This window comes from Canis lupus, chromosome 25 (genome assembly GCF_003254725.2).
Source record: "Canis lupus dingo isolate Sandy chromosome 25, ASM325472v2, whole genome shotgun sequence".
Classification (NCBI taxonomy): domain Eukaryota; kingdom Metazoa; phylum Chordata; class Mammalia; order Carnivora; family Canidae; genus Canis; species Canis lupus.
Genome location: NC_064267.1, coordinates 7,941,932 through 7,965,684, shown reverse-complemented (window position 1 = coordinate 7,965,684; position 23,753 = coordinate 7,941,932). Strand labels below are relative to the sequence as shown.

Here is a 23,753-nt window from a genome sequence, read left to right as displayed (position 1 = left end):
TCAATTCTCCCTACTTCTTACTGAATTGCTTTAACTAAATCAAAAGCAAAACTTAATTAATTAATTAATTAATTAATTAATTAATTAAATTTAAAGAAGGTGGGCATGGTTTTGGCCAGCTGATATGTCACGTGAAAGTGTTGGTGACCAGCACTGAGGAGAGAGGAAGGGACCTTGGGAAACATTGGTTTTTTCAGTGACCATGTCACCAGCCAAGCTGCCAATGAATTCAATTCTCCCTACTTCTTACTGAATTGCTTTAACTAAATCAAAAGCAAAAATTAATTAATTAATTAATTAATTACATTTAAAGAAGGTGGGCATGGTTTTGGCCAGCTGATATGTCACGTGAAAGTGTTGGTGACCAGCACTGAGAAGAGACGAAGGGGTACAAGGAAGACCCACTCTGAAGCCTACTGGTTTCTTGAACACTTTTATCGGGGTAACCTCACAGCCACAATGTATTAATATATTATTGTTAATCAATTAACAGACAAGCAGATTACAACGGGAGAAGAGTCCTTCAATCTTGAAGTAGAGATTTTTGACAAAAATCAATGGTTTGAGACATATGCTAAAGTGTTTACATCCTGAGAATCTGTATCAAACCCTATGGTGTTGGCTGCTATTGGAATACAAAGCCATTGAGGAAGAGATCCTGTTTTCCGGTAGAGTAAAATCTAGTAGGCACCAGTAGCATATTGGAGTGGCATCCATATAATATTAAACTGCAGTAGAAAAACTAATGCTTCAAAGACACTGGAATCAGATTGTCTAGGTTCAAATTATGGCAATGCCACTCGTTAGCATTTCTGTGCCTTGATTTCTTCATCTGCACAGTAAGAACACTGACAGTTATCTACTTCAGAGGTTGTTGTGAGAATTAAAATGAGTTAGTATATGTACATCACTGATAACAATGCCTGATACAGTAAGCACCATGTTATATATGCAATCCAGTTTCTAAGAAATAGGACTTAGTCTAGAAGTCATTTCCTTATCCCCACTGTCATTTACTACCCTAATGGCTTTGAGCAAGTCATTTTGCCCCCCACAATGATGAATTCCCTCAACTGATGTCATGGAATGTGAAAGCACTTTTGAAAAAATATCAAGACGCCATTACGAGTGTAAGATGCTTAGTAATACCATTATACCATGTAGACTAACTTTAGCTACATAACCATAGTTGCCTTTTTTAATTGAAGTATATTTGATGTACAGCATTGTGTCAGTTTCAGGTGTACAACATAATGATTCAGCATTTGTATATGTTGCAAAATGATCACCACATTAAATCTAGACATCTGTCACCATACAAATTTACAAAATTTTTTTTCTTGTGATAAGAACTTTTCTTACTTTCTTAGCACCTTTCAAATTTGTAATACAAAGTTACTGACTATAGTCCCCATTACATCCCCATGACATATTTATTTTATAAGGAAGTTTGTACCTCTTGATTCCTTTCAACCATTTTACCCACCCTCACCCCTTGCCCCTCTGGCAACTACAGCCTCTTCTCTATCTATGAGTTTTATTTTGTTAGTTCACTTGTTTTATTTTTTAGATTCCAGATATAAGTGAATTCATATGGTGTTTGTCTTTCTCTGTCTCACTGACTTCGCTTAGCTAATGTCCTCAAGACTCATCCATGTTATTGCAAATGGCAAATATTCTTTCTTTGTATGGCTAAGTAATGCTTCACACTTTAATCCATTTTTCTTTATCCATTTGTCCATTGATGGACACTTAGGCTGTTTCCATATATTGACTATTCCAAATAATGCTGCATATACATACATATACAGAGATGCATATATCTTTTTGAATTAGTGTTTTGTTTATTTTTTCAGATAAATACCCACAAGGAATTGCTGTATCACATGGTAGTTCTATTTTTAATATCTTGAGGAACTTTCATACTGTTTTCCATAATAACGACATCAGTTTACATTTCAACCAACAGTATACAAAGATTCCTTTCTTCCACATCCTCGTCGACACTTGTTATTTCTTGTCCTTTTGATAATAGCCATTTTGACAGGTGTGAGGTGATATCATAATGTGATTTTGATTTGCAGTTCCCTGATGATGAGTGATGTTGGGCATCTCTTCATGTATCTGTTGACCATCTGTATATCTTCTTTAGAGAAATATCTATTCAGATCTTCTGCCCATTTTTTAATTTGATCATTTGTATTTTGTTATTGAGCTGTGTGAGTTCTTTATATATTTTGGATATTAACCCCTTATCAGATATATGATTTGGAAATATCTTCTCCCATTCAGCAAGTTACGTTTTCATTTTGTTGAAGGTTTCCTCTGTTGTGCAGATGCTTTTTAGTTTGATGTTGTTCCATTTGTTTATTTTTGTTTTTGTGCCATTGCATTTGGAGTCAGATCCAAAAAAAAAAAATACCACCAAAAGCAATGTCAAGGGCTTACTGCCTGTATTTTCTTCTAGGAGTTTTATGGTTTCTTATCTTACATTTAAGTCGTTAATTTTTAAAAAGATTTTATTTTATTTTTTTTTGACAGAGAGAGAGAGAGAGAGAGAGCACACATGCACATAAGCAAGGAGGAGCGGGAGAGGGAAAAGCAGGCTCCCCACTGAGTATGGAGCCTGACACTGGGCTCATGACCTGAGCCAAAGGCAGATGCTTAACCAACTGATCCACCCAAGTGCCCCTAAGCCCTTTTTAAATCTATTTTGAGTTAATTTTGTGTACAATGTAAAAAATGGTCCAATTTCATTCTTTTGCATGTGGCTGTCCAGTTTTCCCAGCACCATTTATGGAAAAGATTTTTTTCTTCATTTTCTGTTTTGTTCTCTTTTGTTGTAAGTTAATTGACCATGTGTGCTTGCATTTATTTCTATTCCCCTCTATTCCCTCTATTCCACTGATCTGTGTGTCAGATTTTATGTCAGTACCATACTGTTTGATTACTGTGTTTTTTAACATAGTTTGAAGTCAGGGACTGTAATGCCTCCAGCTTTGTTCTTACTCAATATTGTTTTCACTACTTGGGATTTTTTGTGGTATTATGCAAATTTTAGGATTGTTCTATTTCTGTGAAAGTGCCATTGGAATTTTGATAGAGATTGCACTGAACCTGTAGATTACTTTGGGTAATTTGGAAATTTTTACAATAATAATTCTTTTAATTTATGAGCATTGAATATCTTTCCATTTATTTGTGTCTTCTTTAATTTCCTTCATCTATGTCTTATGGTTTTTAATGTACACATCTTTCACCTCCTTATGTAAATTTATTCCTAGGTGTCTTATTCTTTGTGATGAAATTGTGAATAGGATTTTTTTCTTTATTTCTCTTTCTGTTAGTTTGTGGTTAGTATATAAACATGGAACAGGTTTTTGTATATTGATCTTGTACCATGCAATTTTACTGCATTTGTTTATTCTAAGTTTTTTGGTAGAGTCTTTAGGGTTTTCTGTGTATTAATTTATGTTCTTTATAGATAATGGAAGTTTTACATTTTTCTTCCAATTTTGATGACTTGAATTTATTTTTCCTGCCTAATTGTTCTGGGTAGGACTTCAATACTATGTTGAATAAAAGTGGTGAGGGGCTGGGTTGCTCAGTGGTTGAGCGTCTGCCTTTGGCTCATATTGTGATCCCAGGGTCCTGGGATCAAGTCCTGCATTGGGCTCCCTATAGGGAGCCTGCTTCTCCCTCTGCCTGTGTCTCTGCCTCTCTCTTTATGTCTCTCATGAATAAATTAATAAAATCTTTTTTTTTTAAAAAGTGGTGAGAGTGGGCATCCTTGTCCTGTTCTTGATCTTGAGAAAGCTTTCAGTTTTTACCATTGAGTATCATGTTCAGTGGGCTTGTGATATATGGCCTCTTATTATTTTGAGGTACATTCCCTTTATACTCAATTTGTTGTGAGTTTTTATCGTAAATGGATGTTGAATTTGTCAAATGCTTTTCTCCATCTACTGAGAAGTCGTATGAGTTTTATCCCTCATTTTGTTAATGTGGTTTATCATGTCAATTGATTTGCAAATGTTGAACCATCTTTCCATCCCTGGAATAAATCCTACTTGATCATGGTGTATAAACCTTTTAATGTGCTGTTGAATTCGGTTTGCTAATTTTTTGTTGAGGATTTTTGCATCTATCTTAATCAGGCATATTGGCATGTAATTTTCTCTTTTGTGTGTGTGTCCTTATCTTGTTTTGGTATCAAGGTAATTCTGGCCTCATAAAATGAGTTTGAGAGTATTCCCTTCTCTTCAATTTTTTGGAAGAGTTCGAGAAGGATTGGTATTAAATCTTTGAAAGTTTGGTAGAATTCACTCATGAAGCCATCTGATCCTGGACTTCTGTTTGTTGGGAGTTTTTGATTACTGATGCAACTTCCTTACTAGTATTTGGTCTATTCAGATTTTTCTATTTATGATTCAGTTTTGGGAGATGGTATGTTTCTAGGAATTAATTTATTTCTTCTATATTTTCTAATTGATTGGCATATAACTGTTCATAATAGTCCTTTAAGATCCTTTGTGGTTTTTTTTGTATCAGTTGCAATTTCTCCTATTTCCTGATTCTATTTATTTGAGTCCTCTCTTTTTTTCTTAGTCTAGCCAAAAGCTCATCAATTTTATTTATCTTTTCAAAGAGCCAGCTGTTAGTTTTATTGATCTTCTCTATTGTCTTTTTAGTATCTATTTCATTATTTCCTTCCTTCTGATAACTTTGGGCTTTAACTGTTCTTTTTCTAGTTACTTTAGATTTAAAGTTAGATTGTTTATTTAATATTTTTCTTGTTACTTGAGATAGGCCTATATCATTATAATCTTTCCTCTTAGAACTGTTTTTACTGTATATGGTATTTCCAATTTCATTTATCTCAAAGTATTTTTAAAATTTCCCCTTTGATTTCTTCTTTGACCCCATTGGTTATTCAGTAGTATATTGTTTAATCTCCCCCTATTTGTGATTTTTCCAATTTTCTTTTGTAATTAGTTTCTAGTTTCATACTACTATGGTTGATAAAGATGCTTGATATGACATCAATCATCTTAAATTTATTGAGACTTCTTTTGTGGCCTAATATGTGATCTGTCCTGGCAAATGTTGCATGTGCACTTGAGTAGAATCGTGTTTTCTACTGGAGAGAATGTTCTGTATATATCTATTAAGTCCATCTAGTCTAATGTGCCATTTAAAGTCTAATATGAGATTTAAAGCCAATATTTCCTTATTGATTTTCTGTCTGGATTATCTATCCATTGATATAAGTGAAGCATTAAAGTTCCTTACTGTTACTGTGTTTTTGTCAATTTCTCCCTTTAGGTTTGTCAATATTTGCTTTATATATTTAGATGCTCCTACACTGGGTGCGTAAATATTTACAATTGTTATATTTTCTTGTTGAATTGACCACTTTGTCATTATGTAATGCCCTTCTCTCTCTTTGTTTTCAAATCTGTTTTGTCTGATATAAGTATAGCTACCCCAGCTCCCTTTTGGTTTTCATTTGCATGTAATATCTTTTTCTATTCCATCAATTTCAGTCTGCATGTGTCCTATAGCTAAAGTAAATCTTTTGTAGGCAGCATATAGATGAGTCTTGTCTTTTATCCATTCAGCAACTTTGTGTCTTCTGATGGAGCACTTAGTCCATTTACATCTAAAGTAGTTGTTACAGGTATGTACTGATTTTCATTTTGTTAATTTTTTTTTTGTTTTTTAGTTTCTCCCTGTTCCCTCTTTTCTTGCTTTCTTGTGATTTGGTCACTTTCTCTGATGTTATGCTTAGATTCCTTTCTCATTATCTTTTGTGTATTTATTATAAGTTTTTGCTTTGTGGTCACCATGAAGCTCACATCTAACAGCCTATATATTTAACAGTCTATTTTAAGTTGATAGCAAGTTAAGCTTAAACCCATTCTAAAACTATGCATTTTTATGTTTTTGATATCACATTTTACATCTCTCTGGTTTTTGTATCCTTTAACTAATGAATATATAGTTACTTTTTACTATGTCTTTTAACAATCATACTAACTTTATAATTAGTCTACTTCCTTTACTATATATTTGCCTTTACCAGTGAGATTTTTACTATCATCTGTTTTCTTATTACTAATTAGTGCCCTTTGTTTTTTAACATTCTTTTTAGGGCCAGTTAGTGGTGATGAACTCTTTTAGCTTTTGCTAAAGATAAATCTTTATCACTTTTTTAATTCTAAATGAGAATCTTGTTAAATAGAATGTTCTTGATTGGAAGTTTTTTTCCCTTTCAGCACTTTAAATATATCATGCCGTTCTCTCTTGGCCTGCACAGTTTCTGTTGAGAAATCTGCTGATAACCTTATGTTCATTGTGCATTGACCCAATATCCCGTGTTCGTAACATGTTATTTTTCTCACACAGCTTTTAAGATTCTCTCTTTGTCTTTAACTTTGACATTTTAGTTATAACGTGCCTTGGTGTGGGTCTTTTTTAGTTCATTTTGTTTAGAACCTTCTGGGTTTCCTAGATTTGGATACCTGTTTCATTCCCAAGATTAGGGAAGTTTTTAGCCATTATTTATTTGAATAAGTCTCCTGCCCTTTTCTATCTTCCTTCTGGAAGCCCTATAATCAGAATATTATTCTGCTTGATGTTGTCTCAGAGGTCTCTTAAGCAATGCTTATTTTTTTTAATTATTTTTTCTTTCTTTTTGCTTTTCTGGTTGGGTGAGTTCTATTTCCCTATCTCCCAGATCACTAATTCTTTCTTCTGCTTCATCTAGTCTGCTGTTAAACCTTTCTAGTGTATTTTTCAGTTAATTTATTATATTCTTCAGCTCTGTAACTTCTCTTTTTGTATGTTCTTATAATTTCTATCTCGTTGCTAAAAACATTCTGTGTACTTCCATTCTTTTCCTGAGTTTAGTGAACTTCTTTATGACCATTACTTTAATTCCTTATCAGACAATTTTTTATCTCCATTTCATTAAAGTTTTTTTCCTGGGATTTTATCTTATTCTTTTGTTTGGAACATATTCCTGTGTTTCCTCATTTTGCTTGACACTTTATGTTTGTTTCTATGTGTTAGACAAAACAGCTCTCTCTCCCACTCTTAAAGGGATAGCCTTATATAGGCAATGAATCTTATTGTTTAACATTGCCCTAGCTCTTGATTGTATCTGGAACTGTCTCTCTGGTTGTTTAAGCCTCATTAAGCCCAGAAATGCAACTCTCCAGGTTACCAGAGCCTGACATTCAAGGGCATCCCCTGTGTGGGTTCTGTATGCCTGCTGGCTTTGGTAGATCGAGGAGGGCAGGGACAGGGTTATGCAGGCAACACAAGGGGTGCAAGGCCACGGCAGTGGCATGGAAGATGGGGGTTATCACTGGTCAGTTAGAGTGAGAGTACAAAAATAGTACTTCCTAGTGCTGGCACCAGCAAGGTAGAAAGTGAATGTAAAAATGTCACCCACTAGTGCCTCCATCCCTGCACAGAGTCCTAACAGGTTTTGCTCCTCTAGCAGATGCCTTAATATTAGCAACTTTATCTTCTTCCCATATGGTCTAGGCTCTTCTCAAACTGCTGCTTTTGTACTGGGTCCCAGGGAGAGTGAATCTGCATATGAGCTTTTAAGGCTGTCTCTCTTTCCCTACAGCCTTATGACTCTCCTGGATGTAAGTTCTGTTGGTTTTCAAAGTCACACATTTTCGGGGCTCATTTCTATGGTGCAGGCCCTAAGGGATAGAGTGGCTAATGTGGGGCAAAACGTCCATGCTCTTCAAGGAGGAGTTCCAATTTGTGAGTCCCCTCCCCATGGTGGGTCACCACTCTGGAGGTGGGGTTTTTGTCAAGACTGTCTACCTGTCTTCATGTGGCCTTTTTATCCTTTGTTGTAAAGTAGCTGTTCAGCTAGTACTCAAATTCTTTCCAGAGGAAATTATTCCACATATAGCTATGGATTTATTGTGTACTTACTTAGAAGGAGGTGAATTCAGGATCATTCTATGTCACTTTTCTGAACTGTCTCCTCGTATAGGTTCTATATAAAGATATCTTATGCATCAAGTTGTTCAGCTGCTACACACAGTCTGTTTTCTTTTAATTGATATTTACTAATAACCTGCTGTTTGGCAGTCATTGAGGACACAAAAATGAACAAACGAGAATTCTGGAGTTCACAGTCTAAGAAATATACAAGTAAGGGGATAGAATAGCATTCTGGAAGCAGGAAGCAGAGGCACTTGGCAATCTCTCTGAGATGAAGAAATATTGATTATAATAGTATAGGATTTAATAGAGGAGATGACACCTAACTGAATCTTGCCAGGGAGTAGAAATTTTCCAATTAGACATTTGAGGCATTTAGGAGATTGCAGAAGGAATATAATGGCATGCGGTGCACCAAGCCCAAAGTGGAGACAGGAGGTAGTAATGGGGGAGCCAGATTGCCAAAGGCCCCTCATGTACCACATCATGGAATTTGGACATGGTCCAGGAGATGATTAGAAGCCACTTAAGGATTTTAAATGTGGAGAAGTAAACAGTTATGTTCGCAATTTAAGAACGGAAGAGAGGCAAGAAAATCATTTGAGGAGGCAATCGTAGCAACCAGTAATATCACCTTGAAATGCTAAAAATCAAGTACTAGAACAGGATCCAAAGGTAAAACAAAGTAAACACATAAGTCAGCCACTTTGCTCATCAATCTCTGTGAAAACAAAAATAGATAATCTCAAGCATATTCTTAAGAGTAAAAGAACATCAGTCACAACAAGATAACCAAAAAGGGAATTGTGGGTAGGGAGACAGGAAAAAATATGTAAAATAAGTTGAAGTTAACCAGAAGACAGCAATATGAATTGTTTAAACTAGAGCTCTCTGTTAATCTCCTTAATAAAACTTAGGTGATATTTGCCTTACCCCATCATGATTCACAATATGAAATAAGTCACATGAGAGAATTATGAATGATACACTATGCAAATATAAAATACATTTACTAATAAAAGGAAATTAACAAAGGAGTAAACATCTCCACTGGAATGGAAGAGCCCCCAAATCAGAGCATGTTAGCTGCTAGATCCTGGTAACTTGTACATAATAATAGTTACTACGGACAAGAACAGTGCTAAATATCCCATATGTATTAACTCATTTAATTCTCAACATTCTTATGAGGTAGGTAGGATTATCATCTGCAGACAGGGAAAATCAGGCCCAGAGACATTAGTTTTCCTGAGGCTGGCCATACTCCTAATAAATTGCAGCACAAGGATGGATTCAAACCCAGGCAGTGTGTGTCTAGAATCTGCTTTTAACAACCATGTAAGCACATCATAGGCATTTGCTAATTTGGAGTGATTGTGGGGAGGATAATTAGAATTCCCCCAATTCTTTTTTATGATGGAATATTTTAAATTCCACTTTATCAGTTTAGTAAAGTTCCTTTATGTAACCAAACATACAAATCATATATCAATGTATGCTTTAAAAAATTGGGGTCTTAGAAAAAAAAGTTTGGGTCTGTTTTTCCCTATAGCTAGAAAAGTAGTTATAACATTTATTCAAAAGAATAAACATGGAAAAAATATCTGTGAAAACCCTTTAAAAAGAAGAAAAGACCAGTGGAGGATGGGAGACAGTCCATACCAGATAATAAGATACATTTATTTTATTTTTTAAGTTCTTATTTAAATTCCAGTTCATATACAGTGTAATATTAGTTTCAGTATATAGTAATAAAACATATTTTAAAGCCTCAAAACTTAAAATAATGTGGTCTTAGCCCATGAATAGACAGACTAATAAAACAAATTCTAAAAACAGATATGAATGCATATAGAAATTTAGAATTTTATAATGATCCCACCAAAAATGTATTCTATTTCTCCTAAATCTTAAAAAATCATTCTCTATCACCTTTTCCATAGAATTTATTTACATGAAGTCTAAAAATAAGCTTTATCTGTGGTAATGTCTAAACACAATTCTATAAAAATCAGTATCCAGATTATCTGCACTAAAAATAAAACCACTAAACCAATTATGACAAGATAAATAAATGAATAAAGGAAGAGAAGTCACATAAAAGGAAAAAAAAAGTATGAGAAAGTTAAGAATGGCATTTAAAGACTGTTCAGCAAACATTTATTGACTTCCTGAAGAATGGCGGGAATTCTAATAGATGTCAAGGTGAACAATGACCCTTTCTTTCAGACATCTAAAGAAGCCTGTATACTAGAGGTTGTATAAAGGTCAGAAGATACTCAGGACAAAAACAGTTAGCTTTCGTGGTATGGGATTGAGGGCCTGGGGAGGAACCAAGGAGCCTGCACAAAAGAGGGGGACAGTCAAGTAGACTGAAGGAGAAGGGTTCACCTGCTAGAAAAAAAAATGATGCAGTGGGTGAGGAAACCCACTCCTGACATGTAAGTGGAATGAACACAGCCTAGTTAGACTTTCAGGAGCTTGTGGGAGGGTAGCAGGAAAGGAGGCAGAAAAGGTAGGTTAGAGCTACATATTGACTGGTTGGTTATATACCATGCCAAGAAATGCTACCTGGATCCCACACGCATCAGGGTAACCACCCAGTCGATGATTTTTAAATCAAGAGGAATGTAATTCAAGTAAGATGGACAGTAGGAAAAGAATCAATTCCTTCCTCTCTGGCTTGTTATGGCCCGGAAGCCAGCAGCTCTGCCGTAGCCTCTGGTCTCCCTACCTCTACTCCTTTCCCCACAATGTAGGCAGGGTCTTCCCGCAGGGACTTAGTAGCTTTTTGTCACCATCATAAGAACCATGGTCCCCTTATTGAGCCTGGCATGTAGCGTCCCACATGTGACCCCTGCCTTCCTCACAGGCCTCATCAGCCACTGCCCCTTCACCTGGCCCTATGCATTGGCATATTAACTGTTCCCAGGTTCTGAGACATGACCCATATTCTTCAGCTCTCTTAGCTTCCATGTGTTCTTCCTTCCCATCCTCTATCTACACTGTTCAAAGTTTTACACTATGCCAAGCATAGTACCTAGCCTACTGTAGCCACCCAGATGTTTGGTTGAATGAACACATGAGTAAATGAATGGAGTCAAGTTCATCTGAGTGTTCATCTGCCCTTGGAAATTTTTTCTGACCTCCCTTGAGCTTTCCATAGCTTGCCCTTCTTTCTATTCTCTAGCTCCTGTCCCTATCAGGTTTTTTTACTGCCTTAAGAGTTGATTGCTTACTATCCATCTCCCATCCCCCAGAGGTTGTGAACAACTTAAGGAAAGGGATTATCTTTTATCTGTATGTCCTGTGCTCTAACATACTGCTGAGTACACATTCATCTCAACAAATGTTGGTTGGGTAATGAAATGGGGAGCTGGGGAGCTTGGGGAATCAAAGCAAAAAGCACATAATTAACAATAGAAAGAAGAGATTGATTCTTCTCTTAGTGCTAGAGAATACAGGTTCCCCAGGGCTGGAAGAAGAAGGCAATTTCAGGTATTCACCTTGGCAAAGGAGAGAATGACATGATTTCCTCCTGAACAACTCTGTCCTGTCCTCATGACTATTTAGAGCCCTCCTCATTGATTATTAACCCAGTGGGCACCTGAAGGCAAATAACCCATAAGTCCCAGATGATGCAGGTGACTTGTAGGGGCGCTGAATTTCTTTTCTTTTTTTTTAAGATTTTATTTATTTATGAGAGACACAAATAGAGAGGCAGAGACATAGGCAGAGAGAGAAGCAGGTTCCCTGCAAGGACCCTGAAGGAGGACTCTATCCTAGGATTCTAGGATCATGCCCTGAGCTGAAGGCAGATGCTCAACCACTAAGCCACCCAGGTGTGGGGATCTGCATTTCTAGGCATTCAGAAAAGAATAACCTCCATATATTACTATTTAACTTTTTTTCCCACTTATGCTTAATTAAATCTTAAATATAACACTATCTTACATCCTATTTTCTGTTGTAGAATAAAGACCCCAAGATGGCTCGAGTTGCACTGGAATCTCTGTACAGATTACTTTGGGTTTACATGATTCGAATTAAATGTGAAAGCAACACAGCTACTCAGAGGTAAGGAGGTGGTTTGGGTTAATGGTAACTACATCACCGAGTTAATGGTAACCATTTCTTAGCCAATGAAGAGGATGTTTTGTTTTATTGATACCTGTACTCACCAAACTAGAAACTATTCAAAGTTGACAGTTTCTAAAAGATCTAAGTGATAAGGACATTTTCAAGCTTTCCTTAGTCATTGGCTCAGCAGCCCATTACAGAAATTTCAGCCTGTACCAGGACCAGGAGGTTCCATGTCCAAGCTTGCATTCACCATGTTAGCAAAGCAAATGGCTATAATTTTCCAACTGTTCTTAGTTTTCCGGAAAAACTTTTCATAGGGTAATTATGCTAATGAAAAAGGAATGAAGTGGTTTGTTTTCTTTTTCTGAATTCTCTCTGATACTTAGATAAAATGAAACATCTGCCATTTTCCCTTTCAGAACTGGAGCTCAGCCAATCTTGCTTGTCTTCTCTTTTTTTCTCCCTATCTTTCAGCCGTCTTATAACCATCATCACAACACTTTTCCCCAAAGGGTCCCGTGGTGTGGTGCCAAGGGATATGCCTCTGAACATCTTTGTGAAAATCATCCAGTTCATTGCCCAGGTAATGGAGAAGCTTCTGGCAGTGGGAGTGATCTAATTGCCTTCAAGTGGCCAGTCTCCTTCCTAGGAAATACTACCAGATGAAGAGTCTAAAGTAATATCTTATGTGCAAAGACTTTTCAGAATGGTTTTGTAAGTGTTTTCACACATAGTTTTGTTTTGGGTTTGTTTTTGTTTGTTTGTTTTTTGGTTTTTTTTTTTTTTGGTTTTTTTTGCTTCAAAACAAATAGTGACATAGGTACATCAAGTATTTTCAGCATTTGACAAATGAGCAACTGAAAGAGTTTAAGTGACTCATCTAAGGTCGCAGAGCCTATTAGTAAAAGGGTCTCTTGACTTCTAGTCTCTGCTCTGGATTCTGCAAGTCAGGAGGAAGCAAAGAGACTGATGTTTGGAGGAAATCAATTTGGTTTTTGAAATCAGATATTGAAATTTGAAGAGTAAATAAAAATGCTTTTTCGCCCTATGAGAAAGAAGAATAAAATAGGAATATTAGCATTTATTAAGCACTTACACTTTGCCAAGAACTTTTCTAAGAATTTTACAGGTACTAGTTTCATTAAAATCTGGGTCCAATAATAATAAACATAGTTTTTAATATTTAGTTTACTGTTTATACCCAAGATTTTTACTTTTTAAAACACTTTATGGGAAACTGTTATACCCCAACTTTGGCTTCCTTGTGATTTACGGAACAATGGGAAAAGATAATTGTTCCAGTTCAACCTCTGCCACAGCCAGCTCTATACCCTTAGCAAGTCAGAGAGCATCTTTCTTTCGTTTCTTTATAAAATGTGGATTAAATGCTTGCCCAGTGTACTTCAGAAGCCTGTGTGGGTAAAGGAAAAGTATAGGCATGAAAATACTGTTAAGTACAATTGATACTGATATAAAGATGAAAGGTTCAGTTGTTACTTCACAGACTATTTAATATTTGATATCTCCCTGTGTGTTTGGTATAATGAGATGCTTCTGTAATATGTGTACTTAGGGAAAAGACATTACTCGCTTTGCAGGTAGATGAATTAATGTGATTTTTCTGCATGTAGTTATCATTTGGCTGAAAATATAGTTTGAATTCTGAAATATGTTGTATAAAATTAACCTATCATATCATAGTAGCTACTGTCTCAAATTATTAGAACCTGGCATATACTTTCTTACTTAAATAGCCATAGTATATCTTATTTATTAATTATTCATTTCACTTGCAGAATTGTCCATTATAATATGAGCCAAAAGATGTGAAATGTTAGAGAATAGGATAAAATGGTCATTTTGCAGTGGTATTTTTAAAAATACATTTTAAACTGAATTTCAAGAAGTTATTAGCATTTGCAACACAAGCAGGAAGTGTTGAGACTGTGAATAAGCCCCAGACACTCCAAATGTTTGGGGTTTTCATTTTTGGGCATTTGGTTTTTGTTTTTTGTTTTGTCATTAGCCATTCCATGCTTTACAGGCTAATTCCACATGTTATATAATGAAAGCATCTTTACACACCACATGAAAACAGAACCTTCACCCGAGGTTCCAGGGGACATGATCTTCCTTCAGGGAATCTCTTAATGCATACAATTGAGCAGTATCTTGCTTCTTTTGGCAGCCACCTGTTTGGTGCCTAATGAAAATAGACATTTCATGTTGAATTTGTATTTTAACATCTTTGTTTTGTTTTCTCTTTTTCACTACAGGAACGTTTAGATTTTGCAATGAAAGAAATTATTTTTGATTTTCTTTGTGTGGGAAAACCAGCAAAAGCTTTCAGTCTCAATCCAGAGGTATGAATAATCATTTTATGTACTTCTCACAGGGCATGTATTGACAGAGATATACCTTTGCTTTGCAACTTTGGAGAATAGGGCAAAGGTCATTTCTCTAAAAAGTCTTCTGTTTGTTTCTGTCCATGTTATATGACTAAATAGTATAGATGATGGAATTTCATAAGTCAGATTTTGGATGAGTAGACCGGATGATGGCAGGTTGATATGCTACCATATTCTGTTCTTTTATAATAGAGTATAGCTTGCCCAGAAAGATAATCTGCCAGTACAAGTCAGGTTGTTTTAGTCAATACATATTTAAATAGTCAGTACTTCTAACTAATTTGATGCAGATTAACAAGTTGAGTATTGGGAAGTGGTGAAACAGAGAATGAATACATGTAATAAAATACTAAAATCTAGTGGAATTGAATCATGTATGAATATATGTTTTTGTGGCAGCATCACAACTCAAGGGCCAGGCAGATCATGGAAATGATGGGTATGACACAGTTGGAGTGACCTATCCAAATGAGAAGCACATTCTCATTCTCCAAATGAGAAACTTTAAAAATACTGTGGGCCAACAGAACTCTGCCTGGCAAGCTACCTTTTTGCAATCCTTTCCCTATGATATTGTAGAAAGAACACTGAACCAGAAGACAGCAATATTGGATTTGCACTTGGCACAGTCTCTACCACTTTTATTAGCTATATGACATTTATCTCTCTAAACGTCAGCTTTTTTGTTAGTAAAATGAACAAAATACTTTTCTCAACCACCTCATGGAAAAATTGTGATATTATGACATTACAGACTCTTAAGCAAAAAAACAAAAATATACCATAGAAATTTTTTTTTAAAAAAAAAGGTTCCTGGGATCCCTGGGTGGCTCAGTGGTTTGGCGCCTGCCTTTGGCCCAGGGTGCGATCCTGGAGACCCGGGATCGAATCCCACATCGGGCTCCCGGTGCATGGAGCCTGCTTCTCCCTCTGCCTGTGTCTCTGCCTCTCTCTCTCTCTCTCTGTGACTATCATAAATAAATTTAAAAAAATTTTTGTTTAAAAAAAAGGTTCCTATCTTCACTGTGATAGTGTCTGACTTCTTCATTCTGTCAGTAATGACAGAAGGTCAAAATCGACAGCTGGTTAGCAGTACAAGGAACCAGGTCTCCTGGTATCCTTATACCTTTTCCCACACACCCTATATTCTCTCCTTGGTGCTAAGGTTGCCATGTATCAAAGGACACCTGAAGGAGCCCCAAAATCAGAGTTTGGGAGTTTTTGTCTGGTGTCTAATGATATAGCAGTCCTATGAAATAGCTGCATCCAGGGTCAGTGGGCCAAGGAGAGAGGGACAAATTCTTTGCAAATCCAGAGCATTTGGGCTAGAATGATGCCCAACACCCAATGGTAAAGAGTTTTGTCCTTCTGGGAAATTTCTCAGAATATTTTTCACTTCTCAGGAGTCATGGCTTTAACATCTTTAATAGTCCTCAGAATTTCCAGGTTATTAGTCTAAAAATAACATATTAAAAGCTACCATAATTATCACCAAGTATGAAACTTACCCCTTGTTCTTCCCTCAAACTCCGCAGTCAGGGCAGCCCTGGTGACACAGCGGTTTAGCGCCGCCTGCAGCCCAGGGTGTGATCCTGGAGACAGGAGATCGAGTCCTATGTCGGGCTCCCTGCATGGAGCCTGCTTCTCCCTCTGCCTGTGTCTCTGCCTCTCTCTCTGTCGCTCATGAATAAATAAATAAAATCTTAAAATAAAAAAAAAAACCTCCTCAGTCAGTGATTAATTAACCTCTTTGTGCAGAGCAATTGGAATTATAGGGTTTTTAATGTTAAAAATTACAAAAAGAAAAAAAATTACAAAAAGATACTGAATATCTTCTCCCATTTTTCTTGAGCTTATAGGGTTATGGGAGATTTTATCAGCAGTTGGGAATTAGAACTTAAAAGCATATTTATGAACCCACTCAATAGCACACACAAGGATAGTCTATAAAGCAGAAGTCACACACTTGATAAAATATGTTGTACAGCAGTTTCTCAAGGAATATATTCAATTTGTGCCTTAAGTAATATTTTAGAAATAGTATATGGAAAAAGGCCCAGAGATGGAAAGGATTCTCTTACTACAAAATCTATAGTGCACCACCACTCAACAGTTAGATAATTTCCAGTTAAATGTCTCATTTTAGTTCAGACCAAGATGGTTTCCTATAAGGCATTCTTATCGTCATAAGAATTTACTCATCTGTGAAAAGTTTCTAGGTCATCCATTTGTCTCATTTTTGCCTTCACCTAAAATAACATGGACCTGGAGCCAGTCCCAGAGGCAAAAAGAAGAAATAAAATTCATATGGATTGGAAATGAAGAAATAAAACTCTCTTTATTTACAGACAACATGATTGCCTATGTAGAAAACCAAAAAAATCTACAAAAAAACCTATTTAACTAACATGATTTTAGAAAGTTTGGAGGATACAAGATAAATATATAGGGACACCTAGCTGGCTCAGTCAGTAGACCATGCAACTCTTGATCTCAGAGTTGTAAATTCAAGCCCTATGTTGGGTGTGGAGCTTACTTTAAAAAAAAAGATAAATATATAAAATTAATGTATTTTTATATCATGATAATAAAAAATTAGAAATTGAACAATTTGTAATAGCAATGAAAACAAAATATTTATCAATAAAGCTAACAAATTATGTGTAAGATTCATATACTGGAAACCAAAAAGTTTTGAGGAAAATCATAGACAACCAAATAAATGGAGAGAAATACTGTTTGTGGATCAAAAGATTTAAGATTGCAAAAAGGTCAGCTGTCCCCAAATTAATCTATATATTAATCTGTAATCCCAGTAATAATCCCAATTAAAATCCCTATAGCATTTTTTGTAGAAATCAATAAACTGATTCTAAAATTTATATGGAAAATATAAGGAACTGGAATAGCCAACATAATTTTGAAAAAGAAGAATAAAACTGGAGGACTGGCATGTCCTGGTTTCAAAAATACTGTAAAGCTGCAGTAGTATCATACTGTCAGAGGAGTGAATGTAAAGACCAATCAACAGAATAGAGAATCCATAAATAGATCCACACATATATGATCAATTTATTTTCAACAACATTTTCAAGTTATTTCAGTGGATAAAGGGTTGTCTTTTCAATGAATGGTGCTGGACCATTGGACATCCACTTGCAAAATAATGAACTTTGGCCCAGAATTTGCACAGTAAGCAAAAGTTAAGTCAAAATGAATTATACACCTAAATGTAAAATCCAACGTTATAAATATTCTAGAATAAAATAGAAGATGAAATCTTTGTGATCTTTGGGTGGGCAAAAATTTCTTAGGATGCAAAAATCATAAAATTACAGAAGAAAAAATTGATAAATTAAACATCAACATTAAAAATGCCTGCACATTAAGAGATACACCATCATTAAGATTTAGAACCACTGGGCAAAAATACTTGCAAATACATATTGAAAGAGCATTTGTATCCAGAATATGAAGAACTCTCACAACCCAACAGTAAGAAAATAAACAACCCAATTTTTTGAGTGGGCAAAATGAAGAGCCTCTTCCCCAAAGATGAAATACAAATGACCAATAAACCTATGAAAAGATGTTCGACTTCATTAGTCATTAGAGAGATGCACATTAAAACCATAGTGAGAGGCACTGAGAAGGATATGGAGCAATTGGAACTTCATACGACTTTGGTGAGAATGCAAAAGGACAATCATTTTAGAAAAGAGTTTGGCAGTTTCTTTTAAGATTAAACGTACACTGACCGTATGATCCAACATTTCTACCTCAAGGTATTGTTCCAAATAAATTAAAACTCCAAAAGCCCAAAAAGGTTTGTGTGAATATTTATAGCAGCTAGTCACTAAAAATAGGAAAGCAGTTCATGTTCAACAGCTGGTGAGTGGCTAAACAAGCTGCACATCATCAGTACAGTGGAATACTATTCAGCAATGAACAAACTACCAATTTTGCAGCATCTCAAAAACTTAATGCTAAATGAAAGAAGAAAGACACAAAAGGCTATGTACTGTTTGATTCCATTCAGAAAAAAGCAAAACAATAAGGCAGAAATTAGATAATGATTGTCAGATGGTGGGTTGGGTGACATACTGACTGTAAAGAGGCACAAGGGAACTTTTTGGGGATGATGGAAATAATTTTATATCTTGACTGTGATAGCGGTTACCTGACCATATAGGTTTCTTGAAATTCAAAGAACTGTACAACTGAAAACAGTGTGTTTTACTCTGTGTGAATTATGTTTCAATAAACTTGACATTAAAAAATAAAATGGAGGGACGCCTGGGTGGCTCATTGTTGAGCATCTGCCTTTGGCTCATGGGATCCAGGATCGAGTCCTGCATCAGGCTCCCTGTGGGAAGCCTGCTTCTCCCTCTGCCTATGTCTCTGCCTCTCTCTCTCTCAATCTGTCTCTCATGAATAAATAAATAAATCTTAAAAAAAAAATAAAGTGAAGATTCTAACCTACAAATATATAATTACCAACAAGAACTTTTCAGGCACTATTCCTCACCACCCTGTATGATCAGTAGGTATTAATACCCTCCTTTTATAGAAAGGAAGCTGGGACTTGGACTTGGAAAAGTTAAGTAATTTCTTAAGACCAGACAAATAATAAAAGAGAGAGATATTATACAGAACTATATAAAATACCAAAAGAAATTGTTTATAACATTAAGTTGAAAATATATGTCCCAAACTATCCAATCTTACCTCTGCCCTTAGTGTTATCCAGAGGGAAGGAAAACTGAGAAAACTGGCCAGGGTGGTTCATAAACTGGATATACCACTTGCAAATAATTAACGCTTGACCATTTACGTCAATCCAGGGTTGTTCTACTGATACTGCATTTCCTACTTCCTCACCCAAAACATTGCTGTGTCTTGAGAAAAATATACAAGCGTAGAACACAGTTCATGAACTGCTAAAATAAATGAGTAAATGAATGAACTTTCATACATAGTTGAATTTTTTAAAGTTAATATTCTTTCATTCTAGAAACTGGAAAGAGAATATTACTAAAGGCTATAAAACCATAAAGTACACATTGCATTGGTACAAATTAGCCAGAGAAATATTCACCAAATCCTGGCTGAAATATCATTATTCCTTAAGGCTTAAATAAATAGTTTTAAAATCAATAGAAGTCTATATTACTTTTTGTTATAGAATGTAATCATGTGCCACAAAATAGACAATTTAGACAAATCTGACTTACATGTACAGCTTTCCACCTGCTACTTATATGGCCCTCACCTGAAATATGGGACTAATTATACATTCCTTGCATGGCTGTTTTAAAAGTGAGAGTTAATGAGCAAGAGAGCAATTCTGGATACATTTTAGGGACTCACTAAATTGTAACTAGATTATCATTGTTGGTAGTGATAAGTATTATTTGCTGCTGTAGGTAGTAGCCTACTTTAGAAACATTAGAAACACTACAGAATTGCAATTGCACCAAGAAACAGTGACAGAAACTTATTACTTTATATAATATGTATTCATGTATTACTTCATGAAAATAAGGGTATAAATACATGTGGTACACGTGGCTGTTAAGGAAGTACAGATGTTTAGTACCTTCTGACCTTTTAAGACATTGCTGCTGGTAGCAACTAACTCACTGAGTCATTTTGCAAAGCCAATATTATGCCTTACCTGAGCCCGAGGAAGATAACAATCTGGCCCAGAATGGCATTTCTTCTTATAAGCTCACGTGTTTTGATAAGTAACAAGTTCAGTGGCACTGAATTTTTAAAACTCATTATCAAACTTGCCTGTCTTTTTTTTAAGATTTTATTTATTTAATCATGAGAGACAGAGAGAGAGAGAGAGAGAGAGGCAGAGACACAGGCAGAGGGAGAAGTCAAACTTGCCAGTCTTTTTGAATGGAGTCATCATCCGGCAATTCAGAGCAGGCCATTTTTGTTTTGTGATTCACATTGGAATTCCTATTGTTTTCATTAGGTCTTTGTGAATTAACACGTGTGGCATCTCTCTCTCTCTCCCTCCAGGGGACATATAAGCCCCTCATTTGCCTAGTTTATTTTAGTTACAGCTGCTTCAGAGGCTGGCTGCTGTGCCCTGTGAGGTGCACCAGGATTTCCCAAACAGCAGGAGTATGACCATCTCAAACATCCCCTCTGAGTGGGATGAAAATCTTTCTGGTTGTTTATTTGTGATGCACCAAGAAACAGTGACAGAAACCACAATTTTACATTCATAGGTTTGGCCTAAAGTCTTGTGCCTTTTATTTATTTATTTTTTAAGATTTTATTTTTTTTTATTTATTAGAGAGAGGTGGGGGGGGGGGGGGGGGGCGGGCAGAGACAAAGGTAGAGGGAGAAGCAGGTTCCATGCAGGGATCCTCATGTGTCACTGGATCCCGGGTCTCCAGGATCACACCCCAGGCTGAAGGAGGCACTAAACCGCTGAGCCACGGGGGCTGCCCGTCTTGTGCCTTTTAAATTACTTGCTCATACTAATCTGGATAGCAAGCCATGCTAACTTCTCTCAAAGACTAATGGTTTAATTCAACTACAATAATTGGGTTTTTCTTTTTATCAAGAGCACATTATCTCTTACAGAGAATGAACATTGGTTTACGGGCATTCTTAGTAATAGCTGATAGCTTGCAGCAGAAAGATGGTGAGCCTCCCATGCCGGTGACAGGAGCTGTTCTCCCATCAGGAAACACATTGAGAGTGAAGAAAACATATTTGAGTAAAACGCTAACTGAAGAAGAAGCCAAAATGATAGGTGGGTTTCAAAGATGTGTTAGAGCCCCTCTAATGACCAATGGATACTTACCCTTAGTGAGATGTGCTGCTAAAAAAAAAATTTATAGAAGTAACTGGTGAGGCATTCCAACATTAATTGTTTTGATTGATTCATGCTGTGCTTTGTTTTACTGCCCTTTAAACTTTCTGGAACTTCCTGGTAAACATTTTGCCATTTAAATGTTAGACTTTTATCATGGTCTTTCCAAACTCCTAGTATTGATTATCTACATTTTACAGTAAATTTCTAAGCCAGCTGTATCCTTTGGTAGATAATCCTGTTTATAAAGCGACCATATAAATATTCATTTGTTAGTTCGTTCATTTTTATAGTTCCTTTCTTTTTTTTTTCAGTAAAATTAGTTTAATCTATGTTTTAAACATTCCAGATCCCACACATGCCATGTTATAATGTGGGTTTAGCCTACATAGGATTATTTTCTTTTTAGTTTAGCTATCTTAACCCAAAGAGATGAATTCTTTCTTGTCAAATACTAGAATTTCAAAACCAACCACAACCTTTGTTAAAATAATTTTGATGTCAAAGACCTGAAGGAAACTTGAGACTTTTCATTTTAAAATATTTGTTTTTAAATAGACAATGCTTAAATGAGTTCAGAAAGATTTAATGAAAAAAAAGAAAAAAAAAGAAAAGAAAGATATAATCATCTGAAATAATCAATATTATTTTATTAAAGTACAAATTTTAAATACAAAGCAATTTGCTTTTCATTTGTATTATATACGTAAAGAAATAAAATGCATATACATACATGAAATACATAGGCTATACATATTTGTTTTCCATAGTGGGACACTGACCCTGTATTAAATGAGAGAAGTAAAAGTACTATAGCTAAAATATATTTCCTTCATTTTAAAATTTATGATGTGAGTCATTTTTGTTTATTTTACTAAAAAAATTCACACATATATTTGAGAATAAAGTTATTAAAATCCTACCCCCAAATGAGAATTTTTATTCACACAATCAGTAATGACGGTGAATTTTCTGTAGTATCCAAAAGCATAAAAATTCAAAAGTAAGACTTTCTTTTTTATTCAACTCTTCCTGAAAATAATCCCTCTTAAGTATTAGAATTCCCATTTATAAAATTTAAATGATTATTTGGTAAGCACCCAGCAAGTTCAGAACACTATGCTAACAGTTCTGTGGAAAAGGGATTGAGTTAGGATCTGCTTATTGAAGTCATTGACCCATAGATGGTTAGGATTTTACTCCTTGATGGATTTAGTCAAAGATGTCGCTATAATGCATGTTTTCTAGGCATGTCATTATATTACTCTCAAGTACGAAAAGCTGTGGACAACATTTTAAGGCATCTTGATAAAGAAGTAGGAAGGTGTATGATGCTAACGAATGTTCAGATGCTAAATAAAGAACCTGAAGACATGATCACGTGAGTACAGTGAAAGCTAAGTTTTTAATGAAGGATTAATTACTCAAAATGTACCATCAAAGATTTTTCTCATTTGTTCTTCCCACTTTTTCTGTATTTTATTCTCCCCTTCCTAGCATCAGAGTTCTAAGAGTTATTAAGGATAGTAAAAATATTTTTTGACAGTATTTGACTCTAAAAGTAAGGTCAAACCTGAGGTTGATCTGTTTTGGTTGTATCTCAAGTATCATTATGCCAGTAAGTTGAAAAATGGAGCCCAAGACTCTTTCACTGGTCCACGTTTGTCAGAAGTGGTATCTTGCTACCAAGCTCTGTCACAGCCTGTGTGCTAGAGTGACATCACCTGTTTACAGACAGTTCATCTTTATAAATTTCAAATTCACTTTTTCTAGTGACCATTTCTGAATTGTGAGAGTTAAATGTGCCTAATAATCTCTAGGCAACTGTCATAGCAATATGGGATATTAAAAACAAAAACAATTTATAGTTTTGAATGTAGAAATCAAATGTTCTTAGCCAAACTCTAAGATGTAGCTTTGTACGTAGAGTTCTGCAGAAGAAACTCACACAACTTGAGTTTGCTGCTTTTGATTCATTATGGCAGGAACTAGGATTAGGTTACAACTTTACCTTTTAAGAAGATTCAGACTTTGTTGCTGGACTATGAATTAAATTCTATTTGGCACCTGTGGCATAATTTTCCAAAAATATAATTGGGAAAGCCTCCTTTGTTCCTCAGCATCTTCAGTTCTAAATACCACAGTTAGTCAGATATGGGGAAAATTCATATCGTGGGTGTGTATTTTTATTAGAGTGGCAGCATGTGAAATATGAAGTATGGCGAAACAAAGCAATACATAATAAACAAAGTAAAACATACAGAATTATTTTAAATGCATTTTTAGCAGTATATAAAGTTAAAATGAAAACCCCTCCTCAGAGCTCCACTTGATATCTGTGACCCTCCTTGATGCAGTGTGATCCCCTCCAGAACTTTCCCTATGTCAAAACCAAGATATGTATTTGTTGCACAAAAATGGGATCATATAACATATATTATCCTGCAGCT

General features: G+C 35.5%; 1 protein-coding gene across 8 annotated transcripts in view; it reads left to right on the top strand.

The window, feature by feature from the left end:
- Positions 1 to 23,753, top strand: part of FRY (FRY microtubule binding protein) — a 428,614-nt gene that overhangs the window by 270,498 nt on the left and 134,363 nt on the right. For all 8 annotated transcript variants that reach the window (XM_049101157.1, XM_025462552.3, XM_049101154.1 and 5 more), the window contains 5 exons: positions 11,948 to 12,051; positions 12,532 to 12,640; positions 14,334 to 14,420; positions 21,072 to 21,243; positions 22,552 to 22,684. In XM_049101157.1, coding sequence (XP_048957114.1) covers positions 11,948 to 12,051; positions 12,532 to 12,640; positions 14,334 to 14,420; positions 21,072 to 21,243; positions 22,552 to 22,684 — 605 coding nt within the window. The remainder of the gene's footprint in view (positions 1 to 11,947; positions 12,052 to 12,531; positions 12,641 to 14,333; positions 14,421 to 21,071; positions 21,244 to 22,551; positions 22,685 to 23,753) is intronic.